Source organism: Hipposideros armiger, unplaced genomic scaffold (assembly GCF_001890085.2).
Source record: "Hipposideros armiger isolate ML-2016 unplaced genomic scaffold, ASM189008v1 scaffold_384, whole genome shotgun sequence".
In the NCBI taxonomy this organism is placed as follows: Eukaryota; Metazoa; Chordata; class Mammalia; order Chiroptera; family Hipposideridae; genus Hipposideros; species Hipposideros armiger.
In genome coordinates, this window is record NW_017731734.1 from 1,697,309 (window position 1) to 1,723,357 (window position 26,049).

The following is a 26,049-nucleotide window of genomic DNA, read 5'->3' on the forward strand; positions in this document are numbered from 1 at the left end:
AGGGAAGTTTTCAGAATACCAAAAACTAGAATGTAAGAATGAACCTTTCCTTGGGGTCCCTTTGTGGCTTCCCTAGCTCCCTTTTTAATACATCAGTGGCAGTGCAGCCCTCCCAGGATGGCTCCAAAGACTCCCCTACCTATGGCTTTCTACCTAGGTTAATAAGTAGATTGGTTCACCACAAGGTAGGTAATATGTTGCCAAGAAACACCATATATTATGCCCGTTTAAGAAATTTCCTAAATTTCAAGTGTCTATAGGTACCCTAACACAGTAGCTTTGACTAATATATTGGGTTGTCGGAAAAGTCATGATGCATTTTTGCAACGGAAAACAGAAAAAATATGTCATGACTTGTCCGACAACCCAATAGTTGCCTCGTAACAAATCACCGAGGCTCTTTGCTTTGGCCATTCCACGTCTCTTTAACAGGAAACCTAACACTGAATCAGTATGATTGTAGGTTGGAGTCTCAGCCTGTCACCTCGTGGACACCTGTTCGTTTGTGGCTGGTCTTAAAGGGCAGACTTGGTTATAAAGGTGGATCATCAGAGTTTGGAGAACTCGAAGAAGATGAGGGTGATGTAATTTAGAGGAAGCTGGAGGTGAATTCTTTAATATAAATTACCACATAATTAGATAAAATATAAATTATGAAATATAAAAATATTACCTATATACCCACTCTCCATTTAAATGATAAAATTCGTTTTTTGTACACTTTCATAAGGTTACAGAAATAATGATTTCGCCTTTTTATACTTCATGTTCTGTGTGTGTGTGTGTGTGTGTGTGTGTGTGTGTTTCATTTGAAGGGCTCAAAATGCCTACTCTTCATGTAGTCCTATATAAAATGGTTTCTGTAAACAGATCATCACAACTTATTTTATTCCATTGTAAAATGAAACAAGTGGGAGAATATCTCCCCAGTCATCTCAAAGACACAGTTGCATAGTTTAAAGAAGGCAAATTACAATTGAGCTCAAAACGGTGGTGTGTGTTGAAAGCCCATTTCTTTACTATCACCCTGTTCTCTTTTAAAACCAGAATATATATTGCTTTACACATCTTTAAACAAGTAACCATTTTTTCATAGCTGGGAGTAGATAATAATTCTGTTCTAGAAATATTTCTACAAATATCCCTTCTCACTCTGAAGCTCCTTGATAGATAAGCAATAATTTTATCTTTGCCAAAAATAGAGTACTGTAAGAAACAATCTGAATAAATAATAATAAATATCTCTATCAGTTGTAAAATTTCGATATCTCAATAAATACCAGCATTCCTACTACTGCTAATTTGTTTAATAAATAAGGTAAAGCTCTATTTCCAAATGGTATAAATCATCAATGCTATTAGCACTAGAATGGAAAAGCTTCAAGTGGTAGTGGTTGGTTTTTCATCTTATGGATACATTTTAGCAAAATAATGCCATCCTGATTTATGTTTTAAAAGCATAAATTCTTTGAACCTCAGAAAGGAAATTCACTGTCACCATATTACCCCTTCTTCCAGCCATCTTCTCTCAAAATAGTAAAATATTGACCTATGAAAGCAGAGGAATTGGCAGCCCTGAGCCAGGCTGAGAGCTGATAGACTCTGATCTAAAGATGCAGTTACCATTTTAGGTCTAAACAATCACTAATGGGAAAATAATAAAATTTATTTTCAACTTTATCCTTTATCATTCATTCACTCATATTTGGCACTATCCCTTCTTTTAATTAGGTAAATAAAAATCCTCAATCTTCATCTTCCAGTGCCCTTTAATCAGCTATCAATTATAGAGTTAAGAGCTGATTTAGGCTTGTGCTTATCGTGGAAATTAAATTTTTATGAAAGGTTTTGGTGACAGATTCTAAATAATTGAATGACATAGGTCCCCAGTAGTTTTTCCTGTTAATGAGCTAAGGGATTCAATTTAAAATTTTGGGCCAGGACTCCTTTAGTATGAAGTTGCAATTAACTCAGATTTCTTAAGAGTAGAATTTTAAAACAGGTACAGACTGAAGCTTTTGTATTAGTTATGATTCTTTATTCTGACTGGTGCTCATGGGACAAGTAAGGGAACCAGTCTAATCATTTTGTATTTTTTCATCAAGAAAACGGACTAGGTTTGGAAGGCACCTGCTATGGGGAGTTGCCTGTGCTTGGGTGTAGCTCCCTGCTTGCTTGAGCAGAGCATGGTTGGAGCCCCTCTTACTGTAAGACCCTGCTATGTCCACACACTGCCTGCAGGGAATGGCGCTCTAGAGCCCATACGGTGTGAGGTCCCCATCCGTGTATTTAGCACCCTCTGCACCCTCTCTCAGCTAGTAGCATTTTAAGATGTTTTTAAGTAGATAAGTAAGGTCCCAGAGAAAAGTTTTAAAAATATTTTGGGACCCTTAACCTTCATTTTACAGCTAATCAGTGAATGAAGTTAGAAGGCTTTCTTTAAGAGCCTCTTCCCTAATCACTTGGTACTAAAATTTTACCAATCTGAGGCCTAGTATTAAACTAAGTACACTGCCAACCCATCCCACTGTCCCCAGATGATCTCAGACAGACTTGCAGGCTTCTGGGAGGGATTGTCCTGATGAGCATGCAAGCCAATGCAGCCAGAACAGGTGGGAGCAGCAGGCTGGCCTTTAACAGCTGGCTTCAGGGGCAGAGCTGGAATCCAGGCGCTTGCGCAGATGGTTGGCAAAGTCCACCTGGGTCTGTGATAGGACCTGGTTGATGATAGTCTTTGGCAGCCATCCCTAGAGTAGAATGGAGAAGAATTTGGCCATTTTGTGGCTGATGTTCCACTCTAGACACCTCTGCACTCTATCACAAACATGGGTTGGCTGGGGCTTGGTCTGCTAGCTGTATTTATAGGCACAACCTTGTGGCTGAGCAGGGTCATGGGTTGGAGGACTGCATTGCTGCCCTCTCGTCATGACGGAGTCGGAAGCACAGGACTTACTGTTAGGACAAATTTCAGCCCTGTCTTCCCAGCAGCGTGACCCTAAGCTAATTAGCATACCTTTCTGGGCCTAACTACAGAGTGGAAATTTGAAATTTGATATGAGAGGTAAGAGGGAGCCATTGCAGGCTTTTGAGATGGTGGAATGTCAATTAAGCCATTACTCAAGCCTCTTACCTCTGAACAGTCTGATTCTCTCAGCACGGAAGAGGATTTTTCCTGTTCCATGTGGGATAATGGAGAGGGTAAGAACCTATTTTTCTCTCACCACCTTCCCACTGAGCCACCTCCCGTGCCCCTCACCTTGAGGTCAATGCTGAGCAGCCAAGTCAGTTTGGTCTTTGAAGGACTTCCAGCCAGAGGATGGAGCACCATGCAAGTGGGACCGTGCTCAGCTCTGGCAAATGAAGAGAAGTCAAGTCAGAAGGACAATTCCAAGTTCTCTTTTATGCTGACTCATACTAGCCACATTTCTTGAGTGCCTTGTCCTTCCAAATCTCATTAGAGTAGTATCCTTTGCAAAGGGTGATATTTAACAGTTGGCATGGTTTCCAGGTCATCAGAACAAATGCTGATTAGAGCTGGAGCTGGAACCTGGAGGCCTCCTGTTGTGCCTTTTAGTTGTGGGATGACAGGTTGGGGAAAGGGTCCGGGATGCTGGCTGGAGCCCCTGGGGAACTCAGGTAACAGCTGTGTTCTAAGTGGTGTGGATTAAATTTTAATCAGTATCGTCATACCTGATGATATCAGCTAAACCTCAGCCCTACCTCTTGCTTTAAAAAATTATTAAGATTCTTAAACTTCCTGGGAGGCTCGGGACAATAAGTAGGGCCAATCTTGTCTTTCCTGCTTTGAAAAATGAGAACCTTCCTTGTAAAGGGGAGCTGAGGGTAGAGACCAAGGATTGGTTTTTTGGAGCTGGGGATTTATCACACATTTGGTCCACAGGCCTGTGTTAGGAAAGGGAGCTTTGGAGCCTGCTGCCAGAATTACCTGATGACACCTTTCTGCTCTGGCACCTCCCCGAAATGTGTAGCCATGCCAGCCAACACACAGGTGGAGCCTCGGCGCTTGGCACAGCGCACACTCACAAAGTCACGGGGCCCCACAAGGTTTCCTGCTGATTCTGCAGCCAGCTCATGGGTGATCACTGTGTCTTTTCCAATCTTCTGCAAGACCTACCAGACCACAGGGAACCAGAATCACTACATAGCTAGTGCTGGCGGTAAGGCAACACCCACAGCTTTGGCCACCTTCCAGACTGGGCTCTCATGGGTCGTTGCCGTCCACACCTGGACTCTCCTCACCTTGATCTCCTTGACATTCGGGTTCCACTCTCCCATTGCCTCCATACGTTCCACAAGCTCTTCATAAAGCCTCTCCATGGGCTGGTCCAGCACCACCTCCAGCCGGAATACCTTGCCCACGTCTGGGACCACTTTACTCAGCACTTTGTCCCCATTGACCTGGCAGGGAGAAAGGAGCCCCGGGATAGAGGTTAGAGAAAACTATTCTAGCCTAGTGCACGTAGACAATGCCAGGCAAGGCGGGAAGCAGAACAGCAAAAAGAACTCTAAGCTGAATATTAAGAAGCCTGAAACTATTTCTGGTTAAGGTGGAGTAGGTGTTCTTTCCTGCCACAAGCCTTGTGCATCTGCTGAAGACTTGAGAGGTGACCTGCCTGCTCCCTGGGCCTGTTTTCTTGGTGGTAAATGTTGATGGGCACGGGCAGATCCAGCTGAAAAGAACCTTACTTCCAAAGCTCCAACATCCTGAGAGACAAACCTGGGAGTGGGAAAAGTCCGGCCTACACCCAACTACATACATAGAATGTTGGATGGGATCTTAAAGATTTTTTTAGTCCAGTACCTCATTTCACCCATGGAAGAGAGAGAGCCAGAGGTCAGTGATATGCCCAGAGGCTCTTAGATAAGAGCAGTGCTGGGTCTAAGTCCCAGATTTGTTGACTCCCAAACTAGTAGTAGTAGTCTGTTACCTCTGAGAACTTGGAGAGGTTTTACCCAAACTTGGGGCAATGGGCAGCATGTAAGCTTTTGGTGAAGATAAAACCATCAGTCTCACTAGAGCCACTGGCCTTTAACACGCGCCTTGTTAACTGGCTCCAAGTGAAGGTGCAGTGCTCACGAGCAGAGTCCAGAAGGCGTGGGCCATCTGTGTTTCAGTGCAGCCCTGTTGCAGCTGAGCGCAGGTCGCCTGTGCAAGCTGAGCCATAAGGCAAGCTGAACGGCACAGACACTGTGCCTTGTCACCAGAACTTCTGGCCCAGGACGATGAGGCCTCAAATGCAGACAGACCATTGCATGGTCTCTGCTGAATAGGTGTACAGTGTGTTTGGAGGTAGGTCAGGATACAGGAACAATGTACGTTTCTCAAATGCGAGCCTCCAGGATGTCTGATGGGAGAAGGGTGTACCTGAGGATATATTTTTGCGAAAGGAGAATTCTCAACTTAAAACTACTTGTTGTGCGGTGACTACTGCACAAAGCAAGAATTCCGAGGAGAGCAGAGACCCCCAGCTGGCCTTGAGGATGGCAATGCGATAGGCAGGAACTCCATTCCTCCCCCCCTTACCTGCTCGTTCTCCTTCTTCCAGCCATCCTGGCTGCTGAGGATACCCAGGGCCTTCTGCATCGCCTCCTCTCCCTGCTGGATATAGGCCAGTTCCTGGTCGCTGTAGAGAGTGTCTTCGAGCCGAGAACCTGGATACACAGCCAAGGACACACCAAGCTTCCTACCAGTCCCCTAGCCTCCCACCAGCTACATCCCTTTGATCCCTGGATCTGCTCTTCTCTGAAGAGCCAAGACCTAAGCCATAGGATTCAGCCTGCAGGTCAAGTTAGACATACACAGCAGCTTCAGGTGTCAGGGAGAGGATCTGGCAGTGAGAAACTCCATTCCCATCATCTTAAAGTGACTAAGAAAGGCTGGGGGTGGTGCGTGGGGGGAACCAGAGCCACATGTACAATGTTTGCACCCTGGGAGCCTCCCGCCACTGGCAGAAGCCCAGAAACCTCAGCACTTACCAAGCAGAGAGCTCCGGCGCCGGACCTGGTTAATCCATGCACTAGGGGTAGGGCCCCCCAGTGCCCTCCGGTTCAGCTCCTGGCCAATGGCCAGCACAGCTTGGTGCCTCAGACCTGCAGGGAGGGAAGGAAACTTGCCTAGGACGGGGAAAGTGCCTTCCACTCCTTCATCTTGTCACAGAAGAGGAAACTGGCTTGGAGAGGGAAGTGACTCGATCAGGAACACATTCCTAGTAGGCAACTGAACTACAGCCAGGCCAACTCACAGTCCAGTGCTCGTTACACTGCACCAGGCTGTCTGTCTCCAGGGCCCAGAAATCTGCCTGCCACCTGAGCTGGCCAGGCCTGGTCCTGCCTGGAGGCAGGGGCCACACCAGAGTTTCCTTCTTGAACAGGAGAGAAGTTTTGTTCAAACAACCAGAAAAATTCTGCTACACAAGGAGAATTAAAGACGCCCATCTCCTAAGGTCTGTAGCTGTCAGCAGCTGGGGTCTTTGCTCTTCTGCTATCTTACTTCCCTTTCTTTTTCTTCTCCCCATCTTTTCCCTGCCCATGTCTCAGGCTTGCCAACAGGGCTTGTTGGCGTCAAGGCTTGCTCCTACCTCTACCACTGTGGCTAGGACTTTCTTGGTACCCTTGGTACCGATCCTAGAGGAAGGCTGAGTCAGGAAGAGTTCAAAGAAGATTGGAGCCCTGGTGGGGAGACCAGAATCCGGAAGAGACATAGACACCTTGGTATCCAGCCCAATTGTTCAGGTGGGAAAATTGAGGTCCAGAAGGGACAAGACTTGGCACAAACTCACCCACGAAGAGACAGAACCTGAGTGGCTTGCCCCCAGTTCAGTACTTTCTCCAATAAACTACATGCCTGAGAGCTCTTGGTCAACACCCTCAACACCCTCTCCCCCAGGGAACTCACCCTTCATGTTGCGCACATGTCTGTAAGAGCTCCCAGCACACAGCTTAAACGTTGCTAGGAGCATGGTTTCCTGGCGGCTGGTAGCGGTGCTGTTGCTGCTGCTGCTGCTGCTAGTGCCTCTGCTCTCAAGGGTGGCTTCTGTCCTTCCTGAGCCTGTCAAGGTCTGCCTCGGTCCTGCAGCTGTGGCGGGGACTGTGTGTTCCTCGTCTTAAATGCCTCCAGCCGAAGGCCGTGCTTCATCACCGGAGATAACAAAAGCCGTCATTCACTGTGCAAAGGAAGGGGTCAAGGATAGAGGGATTGCCTCACACCACTGCTTTGGCCATTTGTGGAGTTCAGGGGGATGGGGTGGGGGGGAGGAATGCACAGAAAGGAGTAAGAAGGTTAGTGCCAGATTCAGTGGATGGAGGGGAATAGGGAAAAAAAAAATTAGCTGAGGTAAAAGCAGTTTAGAAGAAAGCATACACCATCCGACAGTGTTTCTCAAATAACTTGTGGGGTACTGTTTAAACTACAGATTTCTAGCCCTCATTCTCAGAAACTCCAGATTTAATAGGTCTTGAATGGAGGTTCTGAAACCTGCATTTAAAAAAAATCCTAGCTGATTGCCATGTAGGTGTTATATGAACCCCCTGTGCTTTGGGAAACTGCCTGTCAGAGTGCCCAGATGTCTGCAAAGAGAACTTAGTGGGTCAGAGCTGGTAGAGGCCATCCAGCCCCTGCATGAGGAACCTGAAGTCCAAAGAATGCAAGTGACTTATTCAAAGTCAAACAGCTGGTCAGTGGCAGGGCTGGGACAATAACAAGTCCTCTGACCTTCAGTCCCTCTTTACACAGTCCCTTTGGCAGCCCCCAGACACTTTGTGTGTTCCAGTGTTCAATTTTTATATAAACAACTATTTATGTAAGTAACTTTATCAAAAACCTAGTCAGCGTTCGTTCCCTTGAGGGTTTGTGCTGGAGCAAGGATGATACCTCAGGGCTGAGTCCTATAAGCTCACAAGCAGAGCAGAGGACCGGCCGGAGACACAAGGAGAGGGGACCTGGGCCTGGCCGTGCCTTGCACCCTTCTTTACACTTCCCCCAAGTACCCAGGCTCGGCAGCCTGCACCAGAGGGCTTGGCATGAGCTGAAAGGTTGAAAGAACAGGGTACTTGGGTGCTCATCTCAGTCTTTGCATTTTGGGGGCCCTGTGCTCTAAATTAGGGACCCATGAGGCAGCTGAGTCTCCTCTGCAGTTCCCACACACCATCTTAGGCCCAGTGAGGGAGATCCCCTCCCAGCCTGCATGCTGGTCTCTGATGACATCCTTCCCCTTTAAGGTTGACCTTGAGGTTGCTTTTAAGCCGGATTCACCTGGCAACAATGTTGGGGGTTGAGAGAATCCCACGGATTTGCCTCTGGCTCAGGGCCTGCGTCTTGTGTGAGAATTTTGTGTCCTGTCACCACTGCCCAGAAGCAGAGGGAAGACCTAAAAAGTGGGGAGCAATAGCAGGTCCCCACTGGCTCCCACTGGCTCCCTTACTCCAGAATGGATGAAAGGGACAGGCCCGGCTCAGAACCAGGCCTGGTGCCTAGAGTCCACACCCATCTCAACCCCTGGTGAAGGAGTGGGACGGGTCCAGCTACTGAGTGGCCCTCGTTCTCTCCAACCAATGGCTGCCTAGAGGCTCCTGGCCTATTCCTCAAGGCCCGCTGTCGGCCCCCTCCTCTGTGAAGCCTTCCGTGACCACCCCAATCTTCTGAAATGGCTTGTTCCTTTGACTCACACCCTTAATGTCGGTACCACAGAGGGGCACATCTCCAGTCTCGATTTGTGTAATGGCTTTTGTGTGCTTGTTTGTCTCTCCTGTGGGACGGTTTGTCCCCGAGGCAGGCACCTTGTCCACCCCATGCCACCCCCAGCACTCAATTCCAGGAAAGGCACAGAGCAGGTTCTTGCTCCTTCTCTATTAGGTGACCAATTGGGGAAGCAACTGGGGACACAAGTATGTCTTTTGAATTAGGAAACCTGCCTGTTGGCTTTGATTTCAGCCCTCGAAGAGCCCCAAAGGAAGAGGCCTTGGCCTGTTTATTGTGTGGAAGCCAAGCCAGTGGGGGTGGGCTTTGCCTTTCGTAGACTCGGAAAGAGGAGGTGCAGGTGGTGTGCTGGATGGTTGTCCTCCCTTCTTGGTACACGTGCGTCCTCATGCACGTGTGCCCCAGTGGCGGTGGCGGGGAGTGGGGAGGGAGTCGTTCTGGGACAGGCCATGCAGATAACATTCAAGGCCCTGCTGTTGCCATCCTGTGGTGAATTATGGCCATTGTGAGGGGAGGAGGTGGTGTGGGGAGACTGGAGGACTGAGGCATACGCCGTTGCTGATGTCAGAGGCTGCCATTGACTCAGGGAGAGGGTGCTGGTGACCTCCCCCAGGGCCAAGGCTTTCTTCTCTTCCTCATCCTTTCCAGTCTGAATGACTAGTTAACTCTTATTGTCCCCCTAAGCAGTAAGGTGGGGAGAGGTCTGGGAATTTCCTCTGATTCTGGACGTCATCTGTATCTGGCTTTGCTTTTTGATGAGGGCAGAGTCCCCCAAGGAGATCAGTTGGACACAGCTAGTCAAGAAGATAACCAGCGATCTGGCTCAAGCTATGCAGAGTGTTGAAGAGGAAGGCCCCAGGGCAGGGCAGGGAGGCAGGCTGGGCTTTGGAGCAGAAAAGAGGACTCCACTCATTCATTCAACAATCCTTTGAGTGTCCACGGTGTAGATCTACAATTACGAGAAAAATGAACCATATGACCCAGTATGGAGTTGTAGAGCAGATGTGTTTTGGAAGAACAAGAGAATGGAAAACCTAATTACACAGGGAGAGGGAGTATTACGGAAGGCTTCTGGGAAGAAGTGACATTAGAGCTGAGGTGGAAAGTACAATGAGTTAGCCAGGTTTGAGCTAGAGAGAGGATGGGGTGCAGGTGGTTCCAGGTAGAGCAAATGGCCAGCAGCATGGGGACAGGATCTAAGGGTTGAGAGCTGGCTGCCTTGGGGAACTTTGGTAGTTCAGCCATGCAATGTTTGTAGGGTGTGGTAGGAAGGTTGCTCTGCAAATGCCTAGCAGGCAGAGGCTGAGAGTTGAGGAGAGGGGCCTTGAGTTTGCCTGGGCCCCAGCTCAGAGGAGGCGAGCACTGGGCAACACCACCTACTTTTGTGTTTACTGGACTGGTAGTGGGGACGCTGTGAACTGAAGTGGAGAAAGCATAGGTTTTATATTCAAAGAAACTTCCAATCAGGGGTGGGAGGGCAGTAGATGGGGGAGGGGGGTTGTTTCTTTTGCGGGGTGAAAAGGATAACTAGTGCATTGTTCTGTACACCTGAAACTAATAAAAACAACAACAACAAAAACCTTCCAACCCTGGTTTCACCACTTGCTTTATGATTGTGAGCCACTCACTTCCTCCGTCTCAACTTCCTAATCTGAAAAATAGGGATATATTTTTTCTTTTTCTTTTTGTAATCCTTTCAGGGTGGTTATATGACTTAAATGAGGTAGCAATACATCAAGAGCCCATAAGATGAAGTCCAGACTCTCAACTCAATCTCTGGGCCCTCCAAATTCTCACCCTAGCTTTCTTCTCCAGCAATGCTCAGCTTAGTCCTGAGACGCCTGCATGCAATCTGCCCCATACAGACCTTATCCATGTTCAAGGCAGCTCACGGTATTATCTTTCCTCAAAGGCTCCCCTTTGGGCCCCACTCACCCTACTCTTTAATTAGAATTCAGGACTTTCCCCTTTGGGGCCCCTTGATAAATATTTGTGACAGTATCAGTAAGACTATTGCTAATCCTCCCCTCTCCCCCCAGACACTTTGAAAATATTTTATTTTTTTAGAGCAGTTTTAGGTCAGCAAAATTGAGTTAAGTTACAGAGGTTTCCCTATCTGCCTCCCCGACAGGTCCCCCTTTTTTATATATCTGTACACTCCATAAAGACTTGGATATTTTCCAAGCTTTTGAATTCCCAGCATTTAGCACAGTGCTATATAATGAATAGATACTGAATAATTGTTTAATAAATGATTGGAAAGCACATAACCTGGCGCTTTGTAGATTCTCAGTAAATATTGACTCTCTTCCATCTCTTAAGGGTGGCCAGCCTGGAGGTGAGGGCAAACCTTGGGCTGCTTATAGGGTATATTCTTATTTAATATTGAAAGAATGAACTGTTTTCCTCCAAAGGGGCCATTGTGAGAAGGTAGCAGAAAGACAAGTTTGACTCATTGGGTTGGAGGTAATTACGGATTACCTCCCTTTCGAGTCCATTTTATGTAACCCAGCACTTAATTCCTTAATCTGAGTTGGTCACCATTATTTCACAGATATCATTCTTATTTATACAAAGGTGACTGTAAGTGCAAGTTCCTGGAGGGTACGGAATCTATCTCAGGAATCCGGCACAGCTTTGGGGATTCAGGAGATTTATTATAATAGTTGACACTGAGAACTCCTCCTGTGCCAGGCACTGCTCTATGTGTAAACTCTTCACACACACTAGCTTGCTGAATTCTCACAACTACTGCCCAAGGACTTGGTGCAATTATTACCCTTATTTTATAGATGAGGAACTTGAGGCACTGAAAGGTAAGCAGCTTGACTAAGCTCAGAGAGTTATTAAGAAACCAGGGTGCAGAATCAGGCAGTCTAGTCTGTGCTCTTGGTTATACAACTTAACTTTAAAAATCTCATTGCTCTCTGAAAAAAATGGAGCCAATAGTTGCCTCATAGCATATGCTTGGCATAGAGTAGTTGCTCAATAAGTTTTAGGGTGATGAATGACTCTCAACTATTAGATTTTACTTGGTTCCCTGGTTTGCCCTTCACCAGCCATTTTCAGCAGGTGAGCCAGGCTTTAGGTTTCCTTGCCCAGGGAGTTTGGCCAGGAACATAAGTTTCCTGTCTTTTCTAATAGGCTAAGCCCAGAAGAGCAACCTGAGGGCAGGTGGGCTGAATTTCACCTTCCAGACGTTTTATTTGACCTGCACACTATGTTAAGAAAAAATTGAATTAGTTGCCAATGTAAACTATAGGGACAGAAAACAGATCAGTGGTTGCCAGGGGCTAGGGAAGGAGGGAGAAATACCAAGGGGCACGGGTGATGATCTATAACTATATGCAGTTGTTGAAACTCAGAGCCGCACACTAAAGAGCGGTTTACTGGGTGTAAATTATATGTCAATCAAGTGGGTCTTTGAGGTGGATACTCAGGCAATCTGGGTTCCTGAGCTTGAGATACGCCCAGCATTGAGTTCTCTCTTGCTATAAGTCCTAGCTATTAGTTAGCTGATGCCCCAACACCACCCAATTCTCTGTATTTCCAGAGTGGCAGCACTGGAGCCCATTTTTTAACCCTGGGTCTAGTCAAGTGGCAGCAACAGCTACTGAGTGGCTGGAGTTAGGGGAAAAATTTTGTTTTAAAAAGAAATTGGGTAGAAAATAGGAGACAGAGAGGGAAAAAAAGAGGCAAAACAGTGAAGTGAGACAGGAGAAAAGGAGGACCTGATTTTAGTCTTTGCTTCCAAGTGCCCTGGCACAACCTGAGGAGTAGACAGGCAGGCGAGTCCTAACTACTGCAGACCTGCTCAGAGTGAGACAGGCGAGCAGCAGGTAGGCTCCATTTCCTGGGGCTGGTGTTCTCATTCTTTCAGGGTAGATGTTGGGAGGGGATAGGAAAATTTACTTTTGATCTTGGGTACTTATCTGGATACCAGCCCTGTAAAAGCAAGCACCCAGGAAGCAGTCTCTTGCTCTCTTTATCCAGGGGACCCCTTGAAGAGGTGATATGAAGATGAGGGTGGGCACTGCAGCCCAGTTCTACCTGGAGGACAGTGGAGAGCAAAAGAGGGATTAAAGTACCTGCTTACTTCCATCAATCCTGACAAGTCGTCCCCCACTCCTGATCCCATGTTCCCCTGGGATGCTCTTCCAGACATTTTGACAGTATCTCCAATCTCTTCCCACCTGCAGGGCCGCGGCCTTCTGCCGACAGAATATCTCCATATTCACTGTAAGGACCTCTACATTACTTAACTCCCGGTTGCTCAGTGGGTCCAGCTGTCCTCATCTTTTGGTGCCTTACAGGTCTCTGAAACCTGACTTCACTGCATGCTGCCATCCATCCATCCATCCATCCATCCATCCATCCATCCATCCATCCATCCATCCATCCATCTATCGTTTGAGACCTAATACATGCCAGACATCATTCTAGATGTGGGAATACAGGATTGAACATGACAGGCAAAAATACTGTCCTTACTTAATGGTTTACCTTCTAGTGGAGGAGTGGGGCACACAGTTAACAAGTAAAATTGTCAGATTGTGATACTTGCTATGGTGAAAAATAAAGCTGGAAAGGAAATAAATAGGGGAAGGGAGAGGAGTGCTAGTTAAAAGTAGTCAGGGAAGGTTAAATTTGAGCAAAGATCTGAAGATTGTGAGGGAAGGACTCTGCAGCTATCTGGGGCAAGTTTATTCTAAGCATGAACAGCAAATTCTAGCCCCATCCAGAGCACAGGTGATTTTCAGGGGTTGAAGTGACAGATGGAAAATGGGCATGTATTTGTCTTTCTAACTGCAATAAGCATATAAAAATTTATTATAAACTAAGGCAATTTTCCAAATGTTTCTGGTAATTACCCACAATAGTAAATATGTTTTATATTGTCAATATTTGTATTCATGTATATAACAAGTTTTACACACCATCTAATTTTATTACATGTAATGAACTCTATTTTCTAATTTTTTTTAAATGCTGGTTATAATCCACTAAATTCTTATCGAGACCTAGTAGGTTGCAACCCAGGTTTAAACTAGGTTGATCATGTTTAGTCTCATTGGCCAAAATCTTACCTCTCCTGGATTTAACATAGTCCTAAGAGCTGTCATCTACTTTAGGAGTCCTTGCACTGGGAGAACACATGTGCTTGTGAGCTGTATCATAGATGACATTCCTACTCAGCTCACATTAACTCCAAGGTGACAGCTCAGTCTAGAATTTCCTGCTACTCTGTCCTTGATCATGAGCAGGGTTGGTTCAGCATTAGAGCATCAGCCTGCAACATCTACAACCAAAATGCCCTCTTTATACCTCACTGGGAACGCTGACTCTTGATGGGAAAGGAAGTTGGATGGAATGTACATATACACATACATACATACATAAACTGGGGGGAGCCAAAAAAAAAATGTAACAAGTGGACACTTTGGTCAACATTGCTCAAGCAGTTCATCATAATCAGAAGTGTCTGGACACTGATGGTAAACACTTTGAGCACCTCTTGTAATTGCAGAAGTCAAATGTAACTTGTATTCATCTATCGGTATGTATTATTACAATTTTAATTGTTTTTTTCCTTTCTTAGAATGAGTATATATTTTTTTGTCACCCTCTGTATGTGTACATACATATCTGTATACATACTTATGTATAATTTTTCTGGGGGTAGGGAACTGTTCATTAACTGCCTCTCCTCAAATACTTTCTTGCCAGGTACAATTTCTGGGATCCACTTCTTGAGGTGTGCAGTGCCTCCATGAACGTCATATACAGATCTGAAACTAGAGCTTGGGAACTGCCCATAGTAACTGCCTGGTGAGCCTGCTTTGCCTGCTGGCCCACATCCTCTGCAGCCTGCATTGCCCTCTTCCGGATCCTGCCAACCAACACTCATGTGAGCAAAATGAGACCATTTTCCAGCCTTCTTCACCTCTGTGGAGTATCCCTGGGGTTCACTTCTCTGAGAAACCCTCCACAAGGGACCATGTAAGGGTATCTGATTGTCATAAGTATCCAGGGCCTGTTGGGAGTTTATCAGAGTTGGGATGGGGAGCAGATTCTGTGGGTTAAAACTTAGCTAAAAGCATGTAAAGTAAGGTCAAGGGAAAAAGACCAGCTGGAAGAGTAAGAGATATGCTGCTGTACTCAACTGTATCAGAATAAAGATGGCCAGGGGGGCTTCAGTAGATTTTCCTATTTGTCTCCCTTGAAAGCAGTGTCAGGGGAACCCCTATTGGAAGAGACGAGTAAAGAAAAAGAAAGGTATGAACAGAGATTGATTTTGAAATCTAATAGTAGAAGAGAATACTAGCAATGGTCCAGGAAAAAGTATGATTTCAGTATCTGCTGGGCAGAGCTGAGGGCAAGCCCTTTTGCTGAGCACCCTAGAGACTAAGAGGAGGGAAGCAGGTGGTCTAGTTTCATCCTTTAGGTCTAATTCTTAGCTGCTGCCTGTATTACCAAGGTCTAAAAGCAATGATCAAAACCTTGCTATGACTGGGAAATTGACTTGTGGAAATTCAGTTCCTTTTCCTCTTTTAACATAAGAATGAATAACTCTTGTAATTGTATTTGGAGTTATTTGAAGAAAGTTGAAAACAGAAGGTAATGAGTGAGTCCAAACCCCTTGGAGGTGTCAGATGTTCTGAAAGAGTGGTGCTCAGAAAAACAAATGCTGCTGACTTCCAAAGAGTATCGTGTACTTACACATTTTTCAAAAATTGGTGATGGTGTTTTTCCCTTTGTATGTGAAGTTAATAACAAATTCTAGTTATTAAACAGTGAGATCAGAGGCAAAACACACTCGATAAATCATTAAGTCCAACTGTTTCTTCACAAATTATCTAGTTTAAACTAACCCAATGATGAATAGCTCAGCAGTCAAATGGTTTATTGGCATTTGGGGCAGTTTTAAAAACACCAGAGCTCATAAAATGTGAAGTATATTTAATACTATAAAATAATTCAGATATAGGAATTGGATATAAATGATATAAAAAGGATGTCTGTTTGCTCAACAGACTACAAAAAGGAAATATCTGGAATCATTCTACAGTTTAAAAAACTGAGAATCTGAGAGAACTGACTTGCTCAAGCCCAAGAAGCTAGAAAGAACAGTCAGAATTTTAACCTATGTCTCCTAACTCCTAGTTCAGTATATTATCCACTAAGCTACAGTAGTACTCTCTTCAAGTAGTCTGTTACACTTACTGTGCAATCAACATACAAGAAAAGTGGCGTGAGCATGGGCTGTCAGCCATGAGCATCTACGAGAACATTCAGATTATCGGTCACTGAAACACCACTTTCTTTGTGTTCCTTCTTGACGATAACAGCATCAGAGGCTCAAGACTCAATCCAAAGGAATAGAAAACCGAACTAAATTAAGAGAAGACTTAGAGAAAACGTCACCTTAGTAAAATGCTGGCTCTCATGGGAACGTGGTTTGAACAGCCGTTGGTGAAGCAGGAACAGCAAGTTCAGTAGTGATGTTGTTTCTCAAACCTGAAGCTTTTGTTATAACCAGTAACTGAAACTTCACTGCAAGTTCCTTCCTCAAGCCTGAAAACATGAGCTAAAAACATGAAAAGGGGACAGGGAAGGACCCACAAGATACTTAGTATGAAAATACTCCTGTGTAAGTAACTAGCAACTTGGAAGTGTGACACAAGGGGAAATCCCAGTGTGCAGACGGTTTATAGCTTTGAGGCCAGAAACTTAATTTTGTCTATTCATTAGAGGCAACTCAAACTTGGAAAATAACATGAGTTTTGAGATTCATATTTTATTTACAAGCAAATGAAGAATGTCCCCTGTAAACTCTAATTTGGGATGAGAAGAGCAATGTAAGAAGTAGCTGCTGGCTCCATAGTGATGTGTGAAGGGAGTCCACCCCACTGCTTCTTTAAACAATTATTTTGTTATTAAAAAGGGGAAAAATAAGCCATGTTATTTCTTCACGTTGACTATGTGAAAGAATTCAAAAGAAAAATGACTTGTCAAAATTCTACAGTCTCTAGTCAAATGTGTGAGGTGACCAGAATGCCACTTTGATTCGGTGACAGCACCTGCTCCCTAAGAGCAATAGCCTCTGAGCAAAAGACCTAATACTCATCAAGAGTATCTGCTCGAGGAATGGAGAGACCTCGATCCTTAAGAGCCTGAACTTTGAGCTTCTCGGCTTCCAGCTTGGTCTGCTGTTCTACCCTTTGTTCTTCTAGAATTTCTTCAATAGACACTTGCTGAAGGGGTGTGTCACTCTCCTTTTCCAAGTCCTACAAAACAAGCAGGTTTGAAAAACTTCAACTGATGACCAAGAATAGAAAACATTAGATCTAAAAGCAAACTGATTCCTATGTCAGGCTTGGGTTATTTTTCGTAATTGTGATATGGCTGAAATATCCTTCTCCTGGGACAGATAAGTTTTACAAAGAAATGGCTGGCAACATTACTATGGAATATAAATGTGGTAATAGAGATCAGCAATAGTGTGTATAACAAAGCTTAAGTTTGTCTGAAGTACTACATTAGTCAAAGACTACTTTTAAAAACAAACAAAAAAATAGAGCTGCATTTATATAAATGGCTCTCTCTCCAACACCAGAGAACCCAAGAGAGAAGTTACTGAGGCTTTAGAAGGTAAGTTTTGTATTTTTACATGATCAAAGTCTGCTTAATTTCTGGGGGTTGTTGCTCAGCAAGAAGGTATAGAACACTGATTCAGACAAGCAGCCCTCTCCCTGAACGGCAGTAAACTGTCCATCTGTTGCATTAACTAGGAGCCTTTAACTGATAACACAAGGCTCCTTTCCCCTCTATGGCAATAAGACTTCTAGAGAAAACCTCAGCAGACCAGTTAGATTACTAAACCCAGTTGGTCCCAATATATTTGTTTTAATTAAAAAATTTTTGCTTACTAGAAAAAAATTTTTAAAAATTATCCATAATTCCAGATTGGAAGGATAACATTTTGGTGAATAGCCTTCCAATTTTTTCATGTATACGAGTAAATCAACTTTCAAAAAAAATCCCACAATGCAAATATTGACTTTAATTTTTTTTACTTAATGTGGCATAAGATGCTTAATATTTTTATTTTTGAACACCTATAAGCATTTGAAAACCAATCTTGTAATGAAGAACTTTGCTATAAACGTATCTCACTATATCCACAGATTCAGTTCATTCTCTTTAAAATGAACATACAGGTATTATTCTGTGTTTTTGTAACTGGAAAGCCTATACAAACAGGTTATTCTTATTTCTTATCCTCTTCTCTGACTTCCAGTGATAAAATTCTGGGAAGGCATTAACACATACACAAACTCTCCAGATGTTCCAACCTATCACTGGATTCTAATCTTCTTCATATGCTTTCAAGGCCTTAGAACCCACAGGCTATGACGTATGAGATAGAGGACTCTCACCAGAGGTTAGAATGAAAGCCACAGAAGTTACATAAGCAGATCCTGCCCTGTGTCAAATGTTAACTGCCCCTGGCAAAATCTGTTATTAAGTGTAACCTGCCCTCACAATTCATGGGCGGCAGCTGATGGGAAGATCATGTTCTTAGCTTAGTGTGTTGCCTCTTGGACTTTTCAGTATATTACTCATTGAGCTACTCATGTGGTTCTAATAATGCTACTACCCAACAATCAGTTCTGTTACTGAAGGCTGTGTGCCTCACCATCCTTGGAGCAGAATCCAGAAACTTCTTAGGCAATGGGATGTTTACAGAATCTAGATGGTTTCTGGGTTTGAGTTTCGTTAGGGTTGGCACTTAGTTTCTTCAAACTGACTGATTCATGTAACTATGTAAGCATTCTCGAATGATATTTCTTTAGTATCACTGTAAAAACTTTTCAGCATCCAAACCATAATATATAAAAAAGAGCACTATTCTAAGGGCTCCCAGGAAACCATGAATCTTCAAGAACAAACACAAGTTCACTTCTCACATACACATCTACAAAGGGCACATCTGTGCCAATGTAACTGGCACAGAAAGCATTTCTGTGCTCACTACTGTAAAAATGAAGCAGCATGTGTAAATATTTTAACTTAAAATCTTTACCCCTGATAGCAAAGCAATATGTTTCCTCTTTAAAAATTAAATTCAGGAAAGTATCAAAAAAAGAAAAATAATCACCCATCATTCTGTTGTCCAGAGATGGGATAGCTCCTCTTACAATACACTAGCAGACCAGTTCAGTCATTTACTGTGCCCTTCCCTCACTACTCTTGGGTAGTATAGTGCTTTATTTCAACTTTTATGTAAAACAAGGAGGTGATGATTTCTGCTGCATAAACATGTATGAAATGATACACTGAACCAAAACTATCAACTACAAAAATATTTTAAAAACTAGAAAAAGGTATTTCATGTAATTCACAGTAGCACTTGGGGCAGTATTGATTAGTCATTTCTAGCTGTTTCAACGTGAGGTCTCTGAAACCACCTGACCCTGGCAGAATTACCTCCTTTCTTTTTCAAATGGCTTGTTATTAAAAATATCTATGGACCAAACCACTCCAATCAATAGACTTCTGAAAACCTGATTTAAGATGTGGCTAGGTACTGGGAAACTTTAAAAACAAAATATGAAAAGACAAAATGAAGCAAACGTTAAAGCTTATTTTGATTTTTCTAGCAAACCCAATAAATCAGAAGCAGCAAGATCAAGTCAAAGGTTTTAAATAAGGTGTTTTTCTTTTTAAATAAATGTTTTATGTAAAACATGAAATCAGGTTTATCTTCTTTTAAATATGTCTGTGTACTTCTCATAGCTTTATATATGTAACAGTTTTCTAATTGTTTTATATGTATATATGCATACGTGTGTATGTGTATGTACGTACGTACACACGTACACACACACACACACACGCAGTAACAACGCTTTAGAAGATTTAAGTTTTCACCTGCCATCTGGTCTTCCTGGCACAGACACATAGGGATCTCCTTCTTGGTTGTGAGCTAAGGATTCAAGTGAAGCTGAGCTCCATTATCAGGATAGTTCACAGAAAGGCTTCTCCAACAGCCATTTTCTCTTTCCCCCTTTGAAAACATAGATAGCACATCGCATACGCAATGTGTCTTTTCCCTCAAACACTGCTAATTAACTTTTTATCATGAAAAACTTGTAACCAATTGCATAAATGAGTGCAGAATATTCCTATATGAATTTTACTTTACTGAATTATTTTTCTCAAGTTTTTCAATATTCTGCTATTAGAGATAGCAGAAATAATATAAACACATTTGTTTAGGATGGTATTTTTTAAGGTATCAGGTAAAATCAAAATTTTGCTGCTAATTGATAGGATCAAATCTTTAAAATGCCAAAAGGCACTGAAACAAAGTTAATTATTTTCTGTAACTTTCCTTTTACAACTGTGGCTTTCCAAGTTAACTTGGTAGTTCCCTGTGAAAAGCTGGGTGAAATGAAGAAAATGTATTTTTTCCTTCTTGAAAAGACAAAGAGAAAACTAACTAGCACGATTATCAAGACCCATAGCAGCTTAACAGTTTTCACTTACTATTTCTCCTAGTAGGACCACATTTTCTCCTCTGACCACAAAAATCCCTCGAGGAATATCACCGTATTTTTTGCCCACATGAATACGCTCCACAGTCTGATGTAGCACTAAATTAGCTATAAGTATATAGGGAAGAAACAAAGATATTTAGTTCAAATTATTGGGTAACGTCCATAACTCAATTAATCAGTTATTTTAAGTAGAAAAGATTCAACTAAACGTGATTTCTAAACTTTCTAATTCTGGGAAAAGCTCAAATTTCAAATAACCTTCTCCTATTTCATTAAGACACACCACTTAGGAAACTTCCTAACAACTGGAAACAAGAGAGTGTTTGGGATTAGAGTGCATTAATATATGAATGATGGTGGGAAAAAAGTTAAGGAAAATTAAATTCATTTATCATTAATTGCTAATATCAACATGACTATAAGAAAATATAAATGAGTAGGGCACTTAGAAAACTGAACAAATGCAGAGATTAAAACTGTTGTTTTAAGAAGGAAACAGTTTTTCTATGTTTTGTGGGTATGTGTATCTGATGATTTACCAAAGATTTAACTTTTAGTACTTAGGATTCATTTAATACCATACAGGTGTCCATGAATTATGATAGTGCAAAAACCTATTTTTTCACTTTGTCAGATAAGCATACCTAGTAATCTGAGAGTAAAGCCATATTTACTGTTCCCTCAAAGAGTTTGATGAATTTGTCTTAAGATTTAGAAATCCAATCTGTTAAGAATTATTTTTGTTCTTTCAATTGGTACCATTGTTCTTACCTGAAAAACAAGCAGATTATCTATGCTCCTATCTTCTATAACTCTTATAGGTGTTTCAATTATGTGGTTTTTCCTCCTGCCTAAATCCACTGACCTAAAAGGTGTCCACCATATGTTGATATGAACTGAGAAGTTTCTTGAAACAGAAGCAAATAGAGATCTCTTCAGAAAAACACAGGAGCAAAACAAAAGACAGAGACTCTTGAGTCTGATGCATTCCTAAGTGTAAAATCTTGAGCTTAATGTTGGGGTCCCTAAAAACCTTCAGGAAATGCCTTCTATCCAATTTTCATTGGACAGGGAGGGATCACCTTCAGTGCAGGAACTGCTCCGAAGAGTAGCTGCACCCAAGCCAATGTACAAATGAGCAGCTTTTTCACTGGACTGAGTTTATTTCTATCAATTGGTTCCTCTAATGGGGAAAATAAAAAAAATAGTCCAAAACGTAATTATCTTTTTTCAGGAGAACCAGTTTTAGAAATACAAGCTTTTGAACAATCTAATCATAATTTAGGAAACAATGATGTAATGACTCAAAACAGTATTCCACTATGCCAGACACGTGAAAAAGTTGCAGATAAACAAATTTCAATATGAAATAACACAAAAATACAATGGGCAACTCTTATTATCTAGAGTATAAGAGCAGTCCATAACTAATACATACCAAACTGATCAATGCTTCTCAAAAAGCCTATAAGCGTCCTTCCATCTCGAAGAAGGACCAAGTGCTTTTCTGGGGACAGGAAAAAAGATCTTTAAAAAAATGAAAACTGTTAGCTTCAGTGAGTTTACAGGGTAACAACAAAAATAAAGTTAACAGCAGTTTAACTCTACCACTTCCTCTTCCAGTGTTTTTAAGGTGGAGTTCATTGGGAAATCAGAAGGAGGACCAAGATAGCCTGAGGTTTAGGTTAGAAGATTAGTGGTGAAAAAAAATCACAGTAGTGTGGCAAAGTGGAAAAAGGGCTGGGTGAGTAGTCAGGAAGACTGATTGGCTCTAGATGCTGATGTTTGACAGTTAAACCCCCTCAGTGTCATGTCAGTTTCTATATCTGCAAATTGAGAAATTTAGTCTGGATGATTTTTACGATCTTAATGCTAGACTTGTGTTCCCCTCAACTTAGAAGAGCTTCTATTTCACACATTGGAATCAGGGAAGGTTTTAAATTAAAAACGATACCTCAGACATGTAAAATGAGGATGCTGATAATAAGCTAGAGCAAAAATTCAATAGTATTTATTGAGAGCTATGTGCTGTTCTGGAGCCTATATATACAGTAGAGAATAAAACTCAGAAAGTCACCAACCTTATGAACTTATATTCTTGGTTGAGGAAGGGAAACAAATAAAAAAAAGGACCTACTGTGATTAGTACCATGGAATAATAAGTTAGATAATAGGATAGCAGGAAGAAAAGGGAAGTAGCTACAGAAGAGAGGGTGGCTAGGGAAAACCTCTCTGAAGAGGTGACTTTGAGCTGACTCTGAAGAATGAGAATAAGCCAGTCACTAGAAAAACTAGCAAAGTTCATTCCTTTGTTTCTTTATTACCACACAAAAAATACTTTCTAGATGCAGAACAGAGGAACAAGACAGTGATTCTTCCCTGAAGGAATTTATAATTTTCCTTGGGCTATGTAATTACCACAAGAAAGCATATCTTAATTATATGAGACAAAGAGAAACTAGCTGGAGGCTGTATGTGAGTTGGTCCTTGAAAGTTAGATAATTTCTGGCCACTGGAAGAGTGACAGAAAGGGGTCAGGTTAGGGATATCTGCAATTTAGACAGGAGGAAAAAAAGGGCTATGTATCCATGTTTGGTGAAACGTTGAGAGTGTGGAGGGAAATAACAGGAAAGAAGTCAGAAAAAAGGACTGGGAGCAGGTTGAGTTTGGGCTTGACTTTATAGGGAACAAGGAAACATTGAAGACTGAACCGGCAAAAAAGGAAGAGCAGGTGAGGCTATTCCCAGAGTCTTAAACATGGAGAGACCTGAACCAAGGTACAGACGAGAAGGGAGAGGATGAGAGTACTAACTGTGCAGTTTAAAGTAATGGGATTTGTCAACTAATTGAGTTTGTGTATGTGGGTAGGTGTGAGAGAATGGGGTGCTAAAGAAATAAGTTAAAGAAGATGTAAGAATTTTGAATCATCATGTCAGGGAGGACCACTTATCAAAAGTTGGGAGTAAACAAAGCAAGCTCAGGGTGAAAGATTATTAGCTGTTTGTAATTCAGAAGTGCTCTCAGGACACTTAGGTAGAAATGTCAACAGACAATTGGAAATGTAAGGTTGGAATGCTAAAGAGGTCAGAATTAGAGAGAGCAATTTTGGATAAGGCCACAAAGACGTGATATAATTATTAAAGTCCAGGATATCTCCTAGAGATTTAATGAAAGAAGCAGGCCAAACATGGAAACTAAAAGACCATCTATTTTAGGGAACAGTAAGAGCGGGAGACATAAGAAAATCAGCAAGTACTTTTGAGAAATCAAGGGTACAGAATTAAGAATCCAGTGGAAGTAGTAGCACATTACTACAGAGGAGAGGGGAAGGCTCAGAAGAGTGCACTAGACCGTTGCCTTTTAAGAATGCAGCTTCAGGGCCAGCTGAGTGGCACGTTGGTTAAGAGTTGGCTTGGGAGTGTGAGCTCTGAGCAGCAGGGCCCCAGTTCAGATCCCACATGAGGGCCAGTGACACTGCCCTCTAAAGCTAAGATGGTTAACAACAGCTCGACCTGGAGCTGGGATGCCGTGAGTTGCTGGCAATGGCGTAGGCTGAAGTGGGGCTGGCTGGCAGCTGGCATGAGCTTTCGTGAACTGCTGTGAGCCATGGTGAGCGGCCATCCAATGGCTAGCGAGCGACTGCCTCACCCGGGAAGAGCGCAATGATAATACCAACAAGGGCCAGTGAAGCAACGTCCTCCACAACTAGGCTGCAGAACAAAAGGACAGCAACTTGTCTGTTCCCCTTCCCTGATTCCCCAACGCTGTTCCCCTCCCCCAATTCCCCAATAAAATCTTTAAAAAGATAAATAAATAAAAGAAAGCCGCTTCAGTAGTGTGTGGACACCAAAAATCAAATTGCAGGTGGTTTATTGCAGGTAGTCAGGAAGAGTCAAAATGGAGATGATTCAAAAGGGTTTGGGTGTAAAGATGAAAAAAGGAATGGGAGTTTGATTGAGGAGACACAACTGAAAAAAAAAATTGAGATGGACAAAAACATATGAAAGAAAAGATCCAGGGGGAGAGAGAAAGAGAGAAGGTATGAGAGAAAAAGGATGCTAGTAGCAGAAGGTTCCAGAAGCAGTGGGAGGAAAGAGTAATAAAAGACAAACTGAAAGGGAGGAATACTTCCTACTCAATGAAGATGGGTGAAAATACAGAAAGACTGAGGAGGAAAGTGTGTGTGTGGGGGGCAGTGAAAGGTGCATATGAAATGGTTTCGAACTTTTCAGTAAAGGAGGGGGCATGAAATCTGTATACAAACAAGAGGTCAGAAGACTTAAGAACAAAATTTATTTATAATAAAATGACAGGATGTGTTAAGGCCTCAAATAATTCAGATACATAACAAAAGAGGTGAGGACAAAACGGCATCCCTCAGACAACTAAAACTTAAGATTTCATTACACATTAGAGGTAGACTTGTATAGTGGTTATTTATATGAATTTGGTCCAATTACACTATATTTCCCTTTAATAGCAAAATCACTGATTTGGACTTCAACAATAAAAAGAAGAGTTTAATTACACACTCACTCTAATTTGTATACATAGTAACTGCAGAGATTGTTATAACTTGTTTGGAACTGTGTGTAAACCATTTTGCAGCAATTACAAGTTAATGAGACAGATCACACGATTAAAAAATTTGCAAAAATGTTGCTTGAGGAATAATTCACAGATGAGAGCTTGGCAAAAGAAAAAGACTATAAGTGGCTCCTCTTTCGTACAGAACTGAGTTCCTCTTCAGGATAATGATTAGGAATAAGGGAGGTCTTCTTAAAAGCAAAAGAAAATTGTCTAACAGAAAAAAAAAGTTTGAAGTGACTCTGCCTTTTCAGGAAAGTCCATACCTTGTCTGGCAGTAATCTCTGCTACCATAACCTGAAAGTACTAAAGGCCTTTAGGGTAAAAGAATATTGCAAATGACTACACAGCATAAAGCCTATGTTTACTGCCAGTAGGTCCAAATACTGTTGTCTTAATATTTTCATTTTTTGATGAATCCTTTAAGCATTCTCATCCATTCACCAGTAACAACCTGGTATTTCAGTCATGTCCCTGGGAAGCAGGACTGAATTCTATAGCTGTGGCTGACGAGCTAGCTGGTGAAGAACTGGTGGAGGCTGCGTGGGGCAGGATAGAGGTAATAAAGATACTAGACTAGGAGGCAGGCAAAGGGTGTCTCGTGGCTCATCCATCCCGTGGAGGATGTCAACGCCAAACATTCACACTTGTGCTCAAATCACCCCGCCCCCCGCCCCAGGCTCATTCTACAAGCTTCTTCAAGAGGCACCCATCGGGGAGGAGGGGTTTCACCCTAGACTTCACCCAAAGGAGATGAATTAACTCACTGTCGATATCCTCGATGAGGCTGGCGGTGCCTGGCATATAGTTCATTTTGAGCTGAGATAAGGCTGCAATATATAGCTGCGGTGGGCCACCGTGTCCAACACCTCCTTCCTCCTACCGCAGTCACTACCTCGGCGGAACCGGGACAAGAACCTGGACCAGTACCAGCACGCCCGCCCCGGCTTTCACCGCCGGGGCCTGCCGGAAACTCCTCCATATTATCCCCACCCACTTCCGGTACCACGTGCCAGTCTTCAGGAAGAGGCGGGACCGTAGTGCAGCCTGGGGACACACTTTCCGCATCTGATGAGAGGGGAAAGGGAATCTATATTTGGTAGATGGTGGGAAAATGTTTTCTCCCTTTCAAGGAACACGGTGTCACCTCTCGTTTTCCTGCTTCCTAGACCCCAGAGTCAC

The 26,049-nt window shown here is 42.9% G+C and overlaps 2 protein-coding genes across 3 annotated transcripts; both read right to left on the reverse strand.

The window, feature by feature from the left end:
• Positions 1–871: 871 nt before the first annotated feature.
• STAR (steroidogenic acute regulatory protein) lies at positions 872–7,166 on the reverse strand. The gene is made up of 7 exons (XM_019662964.1): positions 6,917–7,166; positions 5,998–6,111; positions 5,546–5,673; positions 4,261–4,419; positions 3,947–4,131; positions 3,257–3,350; positions 872–2,747 (listed from the first exon to the last, which is right to left on the reverse strand). The coding sequence occupies exons 1-7, from the start codon at positions 6,978–6,980 to the stop codon at positions 2,634–2,636; spliced, it is 858 nt and encodes a 285-aa protein (XP_019518509.1). The 5' UTR covers positions 6,981–7,166; the 3' UTR covers positions 872–2,633.
• A 9,328-nt stretch (positions 7,167–16,494) lies between these two features.
• Positions 16,495–25,862, reverse strand: LSM1 (LSM1 homolog, mRNA degradation associated). Of its 2 annotated transcripts, XM_019662974.1 has the most exons (4): positions 25,635–25,862; positions 21,719–21,787; positions 20,270–20,385; positions 16,495–17,004 (listed from the first exon to the last, which is right to left on the reverse strand). In XM_019662974.1, the coding sequence occupies exons 1-4, from the start codon at positions 25,678–25,680 to the stop codon at positions 16,834–16,836; spliced, it is 402 nt and encodes a 133-aa protein (XP_019518519.1). In that variant the 5' UTR covers positions 25,681–25,862; the 3' UTR covers positions 16,495–16,833. The 2 variants fall into 2 exon arrangements, with proteins under 2 accessions (XP_019518519.1, XP_019518520.1); XM_019662975.1 differs by lacking the exon at positions 21,719–21,787 and having other exon boundaries at positions 25,635–25,861.
• Positions 25,863–26,049: the final 187 nt, after the last annotated feature.